The 15,000-nt window shown below is 40.2% G+C and overlaps 1 protein-coding gene across 6 annotated transcripts in view; it reads right to left on the bottom strand.

The window, feature by feature from the left end:
* Positions 1–15,000, bottom strand: part of LOC137974395 (uncharacterized) — an 86,593-nt gene that overhangs the window by 369 nt on the left and 71,224 nt on the right. For all 6 annotated transcript variants that reach the window (XM_068821346.1, XM_068821347.1, XM_068821349.1 and 3 more), the window contains 16 exons: positions 14,734–14,809; positions 13,996–14,116; positions 13,481–13,530; positions 12,731–12,860; positions 11,981–12,078; positions 11,191–11,293; positions 10,373–10,535; positions 8,344–8,410; positions 7,188–7,254; positions 6,537–6,622; positions 5,861–5,987; positions 5,438–5,479; positions 4,756–4,935; positions 3,981–4,029; positions 2,884–2,996; positions 1–1,264 (listed from right to left, as the gene is read on the bottom strand). The exon at positions 1–1,264 is cut by the window's left edge and continues 369 nt beyond it. In XM_068821346.1, coding sequence (XP_068677447.1) covers positions 1,160–1,264; positions 2,884–2,996; positions 3,981–4,029; positions 4,756–4,935; positions 5,438–5,479; positions 5,861–5,987; positions 6,537–6,622; positions 7,188–7,254; positions 8,344–8,410; positions 10,373–10,535; positions 11,191–11,293; positions 11,981–12,078; positions 12,731–12,860; positions 13,481–13,530; positions 13,996–14,116; positions 14,734–14,809 — 1,577 coding nt within the window. In that variant the 3' untranslated portion in view covers positions 1–1,159. The remainder of the gene's footprint in view (positions 1,265–2,883; positions 2,997–3,980; positions 4,030–4,755; positions 4,936–5,437; positions 5,480–5,860; positions 5,988–6,536; positions 6,623–7,187; positions 7,255–8,343; positions 8,411–10,372; positions 10,536–11,190; positions 11,294–11,980; positions 12,079–12,730; positions 12,861–13,480; positions 13,531–13,995; positions 14,117–14,733; positions 14,810–15,000) is intronic.

Raw genomic sequence — 15,000 nt, forward strand, 5'->3', positions numbered from 1 at the left:
AATAATTACTTTGGTTTTGGTTTTACGACACTCAATTGAAACTCGCTCTATCTCACTATGGATAATTTAGGTAATTACCGCCGTTTCCCGTCTCCATGGTGCCATTGGGCTGCCATTGTTTGCCAAGCTTTAAGAAGGGAACGCTTTACTACTTGTGCTTTGGCCGGCTAATCTAAGTTCTAAACACTTGCGACACCACGAAGAGAAATAGCAGTGAAATCAGTTTAAAATCACACGTTTCATAAGCGATATTTTCAAATGCATCTTCACCGCGACAAAAACTGCACCTAACTGCTGAGACAAAATATCGAAGGTGTAACCGGTCTTTCGCGTAGTATGATTAGTATGAGAAGCAGTCCCAAACGTTGGCGTGATTTTCCGCAATCACCGGCATGAAGCTGAACGAAAACCGATTAGTGTGATCAGGCCTGAGTCAGAAGTGATCGTACACATTTTCCCGCCATTAGAGCAGGCCACATGTACTTGGCCTAAAATAGTTTTACATACCACTTAAAAATAAATACAAATGACTTAATTTAAGAAACCCAAAAGATGGGAGGCCGAAGAAATTGGACGGAGAATTTCCAGAACAACTCTAGCTAGCAGTCAGAGTGGAACTTGACCAATGAACTCCGGTGCCCTAATTTCTCGGCTACGCTGCCTCCACGTTGCCTTGAACTCTCACCGGAGCATTGCACAGTTCACTTGTCCGTAGATTTGTTAAACAACAGTAACATTAATTCAACTGCAGGTGAACTCCATCCCAAACTTTTTTTGACGTGGGACTCTTAGCTCCTGTAGTCGAGCTAGTAGCCTGCGAGAAGCTCCTCAACAGAAGGAAGGAATGGGCATTGACGATTAAAAAATCGTTATACGCCTCCTAATAAATCCGCTCATCAAACTTTCCAGCTGCCATAATCTCCGTCAAGTTAAAAAACTCTTCCTCCCGAAAAGTTCATCCTCGTAATGTTAGTCATAATTTATGTCAAAATCAAATATCCACCATTCAGAAATTTGCATTTGTAGAAGATGTCCTAATCTCTTAAGCATCAATACTGGATTCATTTTCTTTTCAGTGCTGGATTCATATCTTTCCCTGCTTAACGTCAGTCATATGAGTGTTGACTGCTCGCGACTTTAATCCAGTAGGTCTGAAGTATTAAGCTCGGTGTAATCCATTCAAAGGAATCCGCTCGCAATCTAGTTCACTATCAGAAGCACCACTACTTCGCGATACACTGGACTGCCTCCTGCTCTTGCGACTCTGATAAATAAAAAAGATAGACGTTAATAAGCACCTCTTTCCAATATCCTCTACTGTGAAGAAGTATCATTCACCATTCGACCCCCTATTACAATGGTTTTTAATAAGAGAGGCCTTTAATCACATTGTCACATCTACACGTGCACATATCCACGTTTTCCATATAAGGGAGCCAATTGGCCCCACCTGGCTTGGCTTTATGTATAGTTATCGTTAGAACTACCTTACCTTTCAACTTAACACTAATTGTTTTAAATTCATATTTTGTATTTGCATTTGACGATACGAATCGTCATCTTCATCATCATCACCACTTCTTCGCTGCTAAAGGAGTATAGGTCCTTCACTAATGCTCGTCATCTGACTCTATTTTGACAAGAGTGAATTAGATAAGAGTGTTGATCTATCGCTTTGCGGTCTTGTCCCAGCACAGTCACAAATGAATTTATTTTTAGATACACTTTGCGCGCGAAACAAACAAACGGCCACCAATTTTAACCAATCAGAAGAAGCCGTGTCACGCGTGACTGCTTCAGCCATGTTTTTTTTTTCAGGGACATCACAACTGATTTTGGCGGGAACGGGTATTCTAAAAATAGACTCATTTGTGACTGTGCTGGGGAGCCCACCCATGCCTTAACAACACTCTTATCTAATTTACTCTTCATTTTGAGCAGTGAATTTTGCCTCACGCCAGTTAAGATAGTCCTCTCTCCTCAATTTCTAACATCCTTGTGCGCTTGCAAGTGAGTCGGGGTCTCCCTCTCTTAAGTTTCTCCTACGTATTCCCTTCCATGGCTTTCTTGTCCACATGTCCATCTGGTCTCCTCAGTGCGTAACCAATCCTAATGAATTGTTATTATTGTACGGTCTTCGTTCTTGTGATTAGCTCGAGAGAATTTTGCCTCGCTCATCGGCAGTTGCAAGCGTTTTTAGGATTATCAATGCTTAAAGTTGTGTTTGCGTCTTGGTGATTGCACAGTTAAACTGCTTCCATTATGAAACTCACTCTAATAATTGAAAGTAATCCCAAGGTACAAGACGAGATTCCCTGGAAGGGTAAGTTCAACTGGCAAAATGCTGACGTCCTAAGAGTTAAGTCCGCCCTTCTTGATTCTCCACTTTAAATCACATGAAATAACTGTTACAGTCAAGTCAATCTAAAGTATTTTCAAAGAAAGCTCTTGTATCCGAAATCAGAATCGCCTATTTTTGTTTTCAAATTTCGTGGGCGCCGCCATCCTGAATAATTGTGATGTGTTACGGTTGCCCTATTGTTATTAGACAAAAGCTCTTTGTGTCAGAACAATAGGGCAACCGTAACACGTCACAGTTATTCAAGATGGCGGCGCCCCCGAAATTTGAAAACGAGAATAATCGATTTTAAAATTCCCTTTTCCAGATATAAACACTTTTTTAAGAACAAATCTCGAACAAATTTGTTTGTAAACATAATTTCCTTCGGTTTAAACTTATTCTGTAGTAGGAGTGAAGGTTCCCTTTGAAGTGACTCCGACATTAAATTAACTTTTCAACTTTTAGCTTCGGAATCTCTCTCCGTAGAGTTATTTAAATTTCAACTCCAAAAGATACAAAAAACCAGTATTTTGTGACATTACCTGCCCTGATATCTGTCCAAAACTGGAACGACTTGTATCGCTTGGTCCTGGACTGCTCATAAGCGTCCTGTTTTGCTCGTCCGATGCAAGACCACGCACTCGCACTTGTCCATCTGAAAAAAGCAACAAATGGTTTACAACCAATCTCTAGAGACACAGATAACAATGCTGCTGGAGGACGAACAAAAGTTGCTTTCGTCCACCAAAATGGCGGCGATGACCTAAGGTGAAAACTACTCAAGGAAAGGAAAAGAACTTCGACTTCATTTAAGTGTCTAGTCGTTGTACTACGGCTGGAGCACTAATTGTGGACACTGTAAACTGAAATGAACAATTAACGGAAATCAAGTCAAGTGTTGGTTTTTGAGGAGAGGAGAAACCGGAGTACCCAGTGAAAAACCTCTCGATGCAGAGTAGAGAATCAACTAACTCAACCAACATACGACGCTGCGTCTGGGAATCGAACCCAGGCCACATTGGTGGGAGGCGAGTGCTCTCACCACTGCGCCATCCCTGCACCCCAAGAGAAGATGAAACCGGAGAAAAACCTCTCGGTGCAGAGTAGAGAACCAAAAATCTCAACTCACATATGACGCCGAGTCTGGGAATCGAACCACAGCCACATTGGTGGGAGGCGAGAGCTCACACCACTGCGCCATCCCTGTACCCCAAGAGAAGATAAAACCGAAGAAAAACCTCTCGGTTCAGAGTAGAGAACCGACAAACTGAACCCTCATATGACGCCGACTCTAGGAATCGAACCCAGGCCACATTGGTGGGAGGCGAGAGCTCTCACCACTGCGCCATCCCTGCACCCCAAGAGAAGATAAAACCGAAGAAAAACCTCTCGGTGCAGAGTAGAGAACCAACAAACTCAACCCACATATAACGCCGAGTCTGGGAATCGAACCCAGACCACATTGGTGGGAGGCGTATTCTCGCACCACTCCGCCATCCCTGGTTTCATTTTCAGAGACTGAAATACATCAAATAATTGTCAAGAGATGCACATTGTCCTTTGAGGTAAGTAAATGGAAAGCAATCTCAGCCAAAGATAAAAGGATTGAAATAAACCGAAAGCAGCGCACAAACGTTACCTGATACGTGAACGACGAAGGTGTTCCGCTTGCTCTCAATGGAACCAAACTATAAAAGAGGCAAAATAAGTTAGCTTTGTTGATATTTCACTCTCTTAGTGGCAAAAGAATTTTGAAAATAGAACGTTCTGATTTCTCATGAATTTCATATTCTAAACAACAAAGGAAAATATGATGCTTTGATCCGGTCGTGCAGACAAGGTTAACTTTAAACATAATGATGATTATGACAATAACGACGATGATGCTGATAATGACGATGATGATGATGACAAAGACGATGACGATGACGATGACGATCACGACGACGACGACGACGATGATGATGATGATGATGACGATAATGATGATGACGAAAACGACTGCGATGATGATGATGATGATGACGATGATAATGAAGATGATAATGATGACGAAGACGACGACGAGTTTACGTTAAGGAAATAAGGATGTTATTGTTGTTACCACCACGATTAAGACGATGATGATGACGTCGATGATGACGACGATGATGATGAAAACGGTGAAGACGTGATGAAGTCAATGGTGACGAAGACAATGATGAAAGCGATGATGATGATGATGGCGTGATGACGACAACGATGATAAAGATGATTATGATGATGACGACGATGACGAAAATGATAACGGTGATGCTAACAAAGCAAAGGCCGTGTTATGGGTTACCATGTTCAAGCCTCTCCCTCTCTAAACGGTCAGACACAAAGATACGGTAATTTTATAAAGTGCCCATCAAAGAGGCGACAACAGGTACCTCGGAAGATGATGATCCGCTCAATGTCTGGTTCTTCGCCTTGAAATTATTGAGTTGGTTTTTCATCGATTTTGAAGAAGAGTCGGACTTGCTGTTGCTCATGCTATGGGAAGGTTTGGTTAACAAGTAACGTTTATCAGGGTCAATGCAGCATAAAACTCGCCGATACTCCAACCGAACCTGTAATGTACAGTAAAGTTAGGGTACAGTATGAAATGAAACCATGTTTTAACTCAAGCCTTCTGTTACCAAAAACGAGACACAGTGGGGTCTGTGAACTCCAAAAAGTAAAAGATACATAACACATCCACACGTACGGTCCCTATAGGGGCTTTTGAGCGCCACGAAAGAACGGAAAAATATCAACAATGTTTTTCAAAGAATCCCAACTGGCCGGAGGCAAACCAGTTGGCTATTTACAAGTGCAGCTGAGAAGTTGAACCAGGGATTACCAGGAACAACTTGGGTGGTTAGAACGGGTCATGAACCTGGGATCGCTGGATCTCAAGGCAAGCGCCCTAACCAAAGGGCCACACTGTCTCCCTCAGCGGAGGAGGATGGATTTGTGGATGGACAAGTCACTGATTGACAGTTAGAAACTTACCCTTTTATTGGTCTTTTAACGATTGACGAGTAACAGTGCTGACATGTTTAATTAATTCAACAAAAGTAAATGAATTACCTTCTCATCTCCGACACAATGGAATAAAAAGATAAACACACCCTGAAATAAAAAAGTTTGAAAAATAAGTGCAAGACAATCTAAACTAAAACACAACCCACCCCACCGAGTACCCCCTTTCCTCACCCCATCCCCCAAAAATAACCTTGCCATAAGAGATGCTGAAAATGTTTTCAACGCGTCACAGTGACCTAGATTTACCCTTGTAAGTAGATCGCGTTTTTCTCACGGAGCCGTCGTTAATCAGACAACAGAAACTGAAGAGATTTATATTTTAGTAACAGCTCAAGCATATTTGAAAAAAAGTACAAATGCTCCCAGACAGGAGAGAAAGCGAATACCATCCGCTTACAATTTCGGAATAATTCGGAATAAAGTTCTTCTTGACGTCAGACGGTTGGCGTATGGTAATTTACGACTTACCTGAAGCGTATTGAAAACGGTGAAAAAGTAAGCCATAAACAGCGATTCTTGATTGATGTAAAAGACGCCAAACAGCCAGGTGAGACCCAAAATACAGGTAAGAAGCATACAGGCCTTGGACCAGCGCCTGTCGTGACATAAAAATGCATTTCCATCATTTATGTTGTCCAACAGACAAACGAGGAAAGAGTACAATTACGCTTGGGGTGGGTTTAGTTAGACGTCGAGTGTGATTTATTTGGTTTTACATTTCTACGCAAGATGATTGGTTTAAAAGTCGTGCGCCACATTCTCAGCCAATGGGAAGTAACATCCAAACCAACTGGGACTTTTTCCCGCGCTTGGCGCCGGCTGAATGTACCAAATTGCTGCTTTGTGATTGGCAGACTAAATTACCTAGTTTTAAGCCAATCGTTTGCAAGGAGAACAACAAAAGCCACGCATAGATTCGAAGCACTCATACAGTCACAGCACTTTCCGCGTTTGAAATGCCTTCCCTAACAACGTCGTTGTAGCTGATTACAAGGGTCTTTTAGCAGCGCTTGCAACTTGGCTATTATTTAATATCGTAACAGTCATTGTTTGTCCTGTTTTGGTTTTTTTCTTTCGTTTTGAGGCAAGCCAATCACATTGTACCTTGAGAGAGAGGCCACTTAACTCAATTACAGGCTCTTACCGAATTTTACTTGTTCTCTTCTTGTTGCTTGCCGGGCCTGAGTGAGACATGATTCTGAATGTCATGCCTAAACAGATGAAGTTAAACTAGAGGAAAAAAAGAGAAACGAATGATAATAATTAAATTTCAGTGAAACCAAAATCATCATGTACAAAACCAAAGGTAAAAATACCTCACGTGGACAGAAAAGTCAAATTATGTTATCTCAATGGCTACAATAGATAATCCTCCATTAATGCCGGGCATCACCTCGATAGCATTGTTAAAATTGGGGAGTGGATGTGTGCGTTATTTGGTAGTTTAAGGGTGACAACAAGAATCTAGTTATAGGGTGGTTTCTTTGGCAACAGCGCTCAGCAAATTTAGAGCTAGTTACGAAGAGCTAGTTACGAAGTACATGAAACTTCTAATCTTCAACTTTCAGGACAGTTAAAAACTTTGGTTGAACACCAAAAACGTATTTAAAGCACTGATGCGTTTTCCGTTGCTATGTCAAATTTAGGGGAAGTTTTATATTTTTCATTGAATTTGCATTTGCTCAAAGCTCAGCGTGACGACAAAAGTTGACGGAAAATAAAACAACAAATTCCACGAACCCCCTTTTAAAAACGATACTTTGACGTAATGCTTTGAAATATCAGAATCGCTTACCGCCAGCACTAACAGAACGGGTCCAACGAAAGACCAGATAAATCCACGATCAAGTGATAGCCAACAGCTGTAAGAAATAACAAATAAATAAATAAATAAATAAATAAATAAATAAATATTATTAGTATAATTTTCAGCGGTGAATATAAGAATTTAGTGTTATATAGCCGGTGAATATAACATTTTGGAGGCGCGGCTGCTAAGCCAATCAAGCACTTTTCGTGCCTTTTTATCTTGTTTTAGCCCGTTGTTTTGCACTTTCTTGATATTCACCGCTGAAAATTACATTAAAACAATTATTCGCCTCAGGCTCAGTAAATATTGGGGAATATTGACCAATATTCACTTCGCCTTCGGCCAATAATTGTCAATTAATAACAATAAAAATAATAATAATAATAATAATAATAATAAAATTATAATTATTTTCAAAAATACAAACACAATTTTGAATTTAAGGAAGATGTTTCGATGTTTCAAACGCCACCATCAGCCACATTGAGTACGACAGTAAAATTTTTACAAGATGATCCGTATATACAACTATCAATACAAGATTCTTTATAGATTAAATGTTCGTTACAGGCAGATAAATTCAAACTAGCCAACAATATTATAGATAACACAACAGTAAAAGTTTACAAGTGCAATGCTAAAATGACATGATCAACTTGTTTGTTAAGTTTAGCATTACATAATAATAATAATAATAATAATAATAATAATAATAATAATAATAATAATAATAATAATAATAATAATAATAATAATAATAATAATGATGAAGATAATGATGATAACAATAACTGACAAAACAACTTAAAAAGGAAATTGATTTTAGTTTCCCATGTTCCCCTCTCCACATTATAGTAACTAGTGGGTATCAATTTATTTAAAGTACGCCAAGGTTTAAGGCGAGAACAAGAAACGTGATGGGCAGTTCAGTCGAAGTACTATCGCGAACATTAGCACCTACAAGTATAACACCCCTCAATTTGAAACACGCGAGAAACGGCCACCCGAAATGTGCGTGCTTCTCGGTTACACATTACTCGCTGCCTTTTCTCTTTATCATTTCATGCGTCGTGCCCAAAGGACCGAGCGAGATAGGGACTACTTGGACTCAAAAGAAACGTGCGTCCGATACCACACTTACTAAGCTGGAGTTCCGTATCCTTGATGAAACATAACGCCAGATGTTACAACTATCACGACTGGTAGACCTACATGAAAGAAGACGAAAGCCATATGTTTATGCTCGAGACAGTAAACAAAGCATTTCACACGTCCTGATTGTTTAATTAACTCGGGAGTCTGATCTCTGGTTGATTAACTGGAGGTGCACTCTTCATCGCCGCTTCGGTGAATAGTTACCGAATCACTTCAGATTTCAATAGGAGTGAAGACCCGAATTTACCCCGAAACCGCGCGTACTAATTTACTTTGAGGATACTTTGCCCACTTTGTTCGACGTGGACGAGATGGAACAATGGCGAGGGACTTACCATAAAGCAGTTATATCCTGAGGTGAGGTTTGCGTCGACGTCGTCGTCTCATCTAACGCGCTTATGGAATACCGGAAATAATTATCAGAGAGCCTAAGTACGCCCGAAGCACGCCATGTTTTTGAGACGCGGACGGCAACCGGAAGTGAACATTTTGCATGCCAGGAAATTAGTGATTCCCAGATTTTTAAACTAATCGTCTCTAATGTAGACATTTAGCGATATAAGTGTGGTGTGTGAAGACAAGTTGAAAGAGAAAACAGGTCACTTCCGGTTGCCGTCCGCGTCTCAATAACAGGGAGCTTTGGTAACGACAACGGCGACGGCAACGAGAACGTCACAAATTTGCATATTTAGTAGGCAAGAACAATAGCTTCGCACGCCCTGCACGTGCGTTTTTCACTTTTGTTCATTTCTTTGCCGTCGTCAGCAACACAACAACAACAGGGAGCTTAAGATCTACGACGACAACGTCGACGAAAACGCCAGAAAACAATGATATCATTGGTTAAAAGAGCATAAATAATCGTGCTGCACGTGCAGCACGGATTTTAGCTCATATTTTTGCAGTTCTCTGCGAGACGACGACGTGAAATCACTAAATTTGAGGTTTTGACGACAACGTGAGCATGCAACAGAGAATCTTTCATTTTCTATTTTCAGTCTGAAACCGCTCGTACCAATTTATTTTTAGCATACTTCGCCCACATTGTACGAAGAGAACGTGATGGAATAATCGCGAAAGACTTTTACTAGAGCAAAGTTCTATTTTGAGTTGACGTTTTCGTCGACGTCGTCGTCGTAGATCTTAAGGTCCCTAACGTGAAATAGCCAAATTTGAGGTTTTATGAAGAACGTCAGCACTTGAGGTTAAATTTTCGTTTTCTACCCTAAATTGATTAACTCATATCCGTTTCATTCTTGAGGGACTGCCACACCATTGTCATGTTAAAAAGCTTGGAACAATCTCGAAGTGATAACAATAATGGATATTTTTGTTTTGAGATGACATTCTCGTTGCCGTTTCCGTTGTCGTTGCTAAAACTCCCTCCCTATTGTTAAAAAGTTAAAAACAATCGGAAGGGTTACTCTTGATTCATCCTATTGATGGGGTAGGGTCGTACATCTTGTTGAACATCATATTTCATTGGCTGTATAGTGTCGTACTTCCTATTGTTTTCTGTGATAGATCCATTGTTAGGCAGCTTAAGATCTTACGACAGCGACGGCAACAACAACGGCGCAAAATCATTGGTTAAAAGAGAATAAATAATCGTGTTGCACATGCAGCACGGATTTTAGGACGGATTCTTGCGGTACTCTGCATAAGGACGACGTGACGACAAGGTGAGCATGCAACAGAGAATCTTTTATCTTCTAATTTCACTTTGTAACCGCTCGAACCAATTCATTTTTACGATACTTCGCTCAAATTGCAAGAAGTGAACGAGATAATATAACCGCGAAAGAATTATAATAAAGCAAAGTGATATTTTGAGGTGACGTTTTCGTTGAAGTCGCCGTCGTAGATCTTAAGGTCCCTGTTATCTTTGTTCGGTCTACTGTTCTTTTGGCCGATCTTGAAGCCCGTTCAATGAGGTATAACACGACCCTATTGCTGTGCCCTGTTTGAGGGCACTGGGGAAGTTAGAGCCTCAATTATGATAACATAGTTCTTACCCCATCCAAGAGAAAAGAAAATCTTTTTGGTTTTTGACGACGACGTTTTGGTGTGAAAGACTTTAACGAGCATCAGATAAAGCATAACTCCTTCTAAAGCCATCCAGGCAAATGATACCAGGAAAAAATAGTGAAGAGCAATGGCGATGCTTTTACATACCAACTAAAATCAAAGGGACAAAGAACAGAAGAAAACGAATCATCGAGTAAAATGAGAGAGGGAAAAAAATAAGAAATATAGGCTCCTAATAGGGTGCTTAATGATTCGACTGTTAAAGCGGTAAAAAAGTTAAGGCGTCGAAAATAATTACAGGATGATTTTGTTTGCATTGCTATGCTTAGTGAGTCACCTAAAATTCCCGCCAAATTCTCAACCAATTGCAGGCAAAGCAAGACCAGGTATAACTGGTTCGCACGCGTTTCCCGAGCTTTGTGCCGGATGCAAGTATCTGCTTTGCGTTATGACTGGTACATTTGAATGTCTGTGGCTGCTGTGATTGGTTAAAGTAATTTGGATTTGTTTCCACTGCGCCTTTCATAGGTCCGCGAGCTCTGAAATTCCAAAAACTTTAACCAATGGATTCACTTTTTACTGCTGCCAGTATCTTTGCAGCGAGAGTTGGCGGACCGTTAAACCCGACAGAGTAGCTCGAAATTAGCCAATAACAATACTGAATATGACCCATCAACCCATTCGATTGACAGCAGAGAAAAAAAGGAATTGGACGTTAGAAACTGAATGCGTTAGAATGTTGATCAAAGTACTTGAATTAAAACCTCTGTATCATATCAAGTTGAAGTAAATGGATTATACTCACTTTATTGGCTGTTTTGTTGATGCCAAATAAGAATACCACCTGAGCAAAGATTAATGCTATCGTCAAGTTCTTGTGAATGAACGTTCGGCCAGATTTCGAAAACCTGCAAGAATTAAGCAGGGGCATGAATAAAGGCAACTACCTTGCCATACAAACAGGTTTCAGAAATCTCCACAATGTACAGCCGTCACTGGATTCTTTTGGCAAGCGCTATAAAAAAATCTAGAACAAGGACATAATTATTATTAAAACGGCCGTTCACTATTTACCACCATGTCCTTGGCATCTTAAAACGTTACAGAAAACAAACTATCAGCAAATTCCATCCCAAACTTAAAAAACTAAATTTTCCTCTTATTTTGTCCAGATCGTGGGTCATTAAAATGTGTTCAAACGACAGTACTTGACAAATAAATCTCGACAAATAAATCTTGCTACCTGGTGTAGTTACATTACACCCGTATCTCGATAGTCGAATGAGTTCTTTGGGGGTTTTAAAACTGCATCTGTTCGCTACTCTTGAGTGACCAAGCCGCCCCAATCAGAAGCTCAGGGGAAGGGAGACAAAGTTTAGGCAATTGTGCCTCCCTCTCCCCAATTTTCGCGCAGCCTTAAAGTCGGAGGCTTTCGTTTGAAAAAGAAACGTTCTACACTTGCTGTGCCTAAACGCCGTTAGGCTTCAAAGTTAGTTTATACATAGTTGTGTTGTATGATGCAAGTCCAACGTGTTTGACTCTCCTTGTGCAATTGAATTAGATCACAAATACGCATATTTTGCTATAAACCTCACCTGAAGAAGTAAAATGTAAGAAAGGCAAGACACAAGGCTACAACTGATATGCTGACACCGATGTAGGTTATAAGACTCAACGCCAGTTGGTGTCCCTTCTGCAAATGTACAAACGAAAAACTGAAATGAGACTGAGAAATGCATTACCGCGTATTTGAGAGTGACAAAGGGATAATGTGGCTTCAAAGCTCAGTTGGTTAGAGCGTCGCACTGGCATCGCGAGATCACGGGTTCAAACCCTATTGAGGTCCTGAATTTTTCAAGTTTCTCCACGCAATTGCTAAAATTGCGTTCATAACCAAGAGGATCATAGCTTTACTTGAGAATTGAGACCATTTCGAAGTGTGCAGATCTCAGAGAAAACATAACAAAGATAGCCGCGTCCCTAGATTAACTGACATTAGCATAATTACATAAATGATTATTGAAAATTATCTGCGCTGATTCAGATTGGTTGCACTTGATGTCACATTACGCGATAATCACCTAAGCGGTTTTTTCAAAATGACCGCATGCCGTTTTGTCGAGGTGACAGACGAAGGAACTAATTGTTTTAGAGAAAATACATATATTTTCAAATAATCACCGATGTAAATTATACTAAAACAATTATTCAAATGCAAGTTACCATGAATGTCGTGGACATGTATGCTATAGAGTGGAGACCATGTCGAAGTGCGCAGATCTCAGAGAAAACATAACAAAGACAGCCACGTCCCTAGATTAATCGACATTACAAAACATGCTCACCGATATTGCAGATATGTCTTGTTTGACGCTCATCAACACTGCAAAACTTGTCAAGTGATAACAGTGGCAGACAGTGTGAGTTGTGTTCGACGAATTAACCTGGCATCCTGTGTGAGACCAGCTGATGTTCCTATGAATATCAAAAGAAGTTTTTACATGTATTCTCATAGTGTAGTCGTATCGGAATCGAAAGACAATAGGGAAGATATCTATTTACAAATATTGCTTTTGTTATTCAAATTTGCCAACCACTGGAACAAAAGACCTTTTGTTTCGACAGCCAATGAGGCTCTCTGGTTGGCACATTAATGACACTAGATGACGTCAACGATATCTTTCCTGTAGGCCTTATGCATAATTACGAAATATGCTCAAGATTCACCACCAAGCATGGTTTGCACAAAATTATTCACATCATCTGGACATGCAATACTGTTTGCACGTGGGCTTTCTTTACAAGTTTGCTCCTTTGGGATTTGGCTAGCTCATGCTAGAATTTACAAGTTTGATTTTCGAATTCGAGGCTCGGTGGTTAAAGAGACCAATTTCGATATATCAAAATTCAGTCCTAAACAAAAGGCATCATTTCGAGGCGCTGGAGAATAAACAGAAGGATTTGTATGAGTTTATTCCCCAGAGCCTCGAGATGATGCCTTTTGTTTAGGATTGAATTTTAATATATCGAAATTGGTCTATTAGCCAGTCAGACGTCATCACGCATAAGGCCTGTTACAAGCTGAACTTGCATACCTGTCTATGTCCAGAAATACACACGATGCATTGTTTTCTTCCTTACTAACCTGAGCGGAGTGAAAAAACATATAGTGTCAATGTTTTAGGCGAAACATTTTCTCTTTGACACTGACTTGTGTCCTTTAATGAACCTAATTAGATGCCCACCCAATTTTGACGTTCAACGCGAAGTGCCCCTTTAAGGCCAAGGCTTTGCTACCTGGCTACCGCAAGATCAGATGCAAACCACGATTATTAAAAGTTCGTAGTTCATTGGTTCGTTTCTTCATTTATTTATTAACTTAGATATAACCAAGGTTTGCTTCTATGGGCTGAGTTTGATTGTTCGTTACGTTACCCCGCTCTTAGCGGTATTTTTCTTGGTAGTCCGGTTTTCACATCTCTGAGTCATCTAATTCAACTAATTCAACCAACATTTGCTTCAATACGATTTGATCTGCTTAAATTGCTTAAATTGATCATTGCACAAAACCGCCCTTTTTTCATCAACATTACTTAACAGCATGGCTTACCAATGTGTGTTGCAGCATTATTACAACAGGATCTTTGAATGTTTTCTTTGCGAGAGGACGGAGGTTTAAAGAAACGACCGCCGAGTTTATGGAGGGAGGCTCTTCTTGATGATCCTCTGCACTGTAAAGAAAAGTAACGACACTTTCAATTTAATTATAAAGTTGGGAAGAACAGCATGGGGCGGTATGGCTCTATGAGACCTTACATGGTGATGATGATGATCACACCAGTGATGGCGATTAAGATGATGAATGACGCTGTTGCTGATGATGATGATGATGATGATGATATTGTTGACGAGGCTGAGGATGATGACGATGACGATAATGATGACGATGTTGACGATGTTGATGATGTTGATGATGACGATGTTGATGATGTTAATGATGACGATATTGATGATGCTGAGAATGATGATAACGAGGACGACGGAGATGATGCGGTAGGCCGAAACAAATTAATTCGCCCAGTGACAGATAAGTTCACAGATGAACGCGCGTGTTACATATGTGATATTCCTCGTTCTTTAAGCCCTAGTGCCAAAAAACACGTATTGCCCCAACCACTCGATAAATATCCTCTCTTTTAAAAATTGATACCATTGACGATGCAACTTCTATTTTCTTCTATTTTTAACTGAAACACTTTTTTCAACAAATCTTTACAGCGGATTATTATAAACATACTCGCTTTAGAAGAAATACAACGAATAGCGCAAATCAGTGTGAAGAGCTTACCTCCTTACACCTCTTGGAGTCAGCAACACGGCAAGCGTCTTGTATGAAACAAACGTGGCATAATCGGGTTTGGAACCTGGAAGCAAGTTGATTAAAACATATCATTTAATTGTACTTTAATATCACAACCTATTTTAGCTAATGCATTAACAGACACGTATTTGCGACGTCGCCACGGACTACAGCGTGATTAAGCAAACGTCGGACTGACATTTGCGTTTAGCCAAAAATGGAAGAAAACTTGTTCGACTTTAACTCATTCCTTTT

The sequence above is a fragment of the Montipora foliosa genome, chromosome 10, assembly GCF_036669935.1.
Source record: "Montipora foliosa isolate CH-2021 chromosome 10, ASM3666993v2, whole genome shotgun sequence".
NCBI lineage: Eukaryota > Metazoa > Cnidaria > Anthozoa > Scleractinia > Acroporidae > Montipora > Montipora foliosa.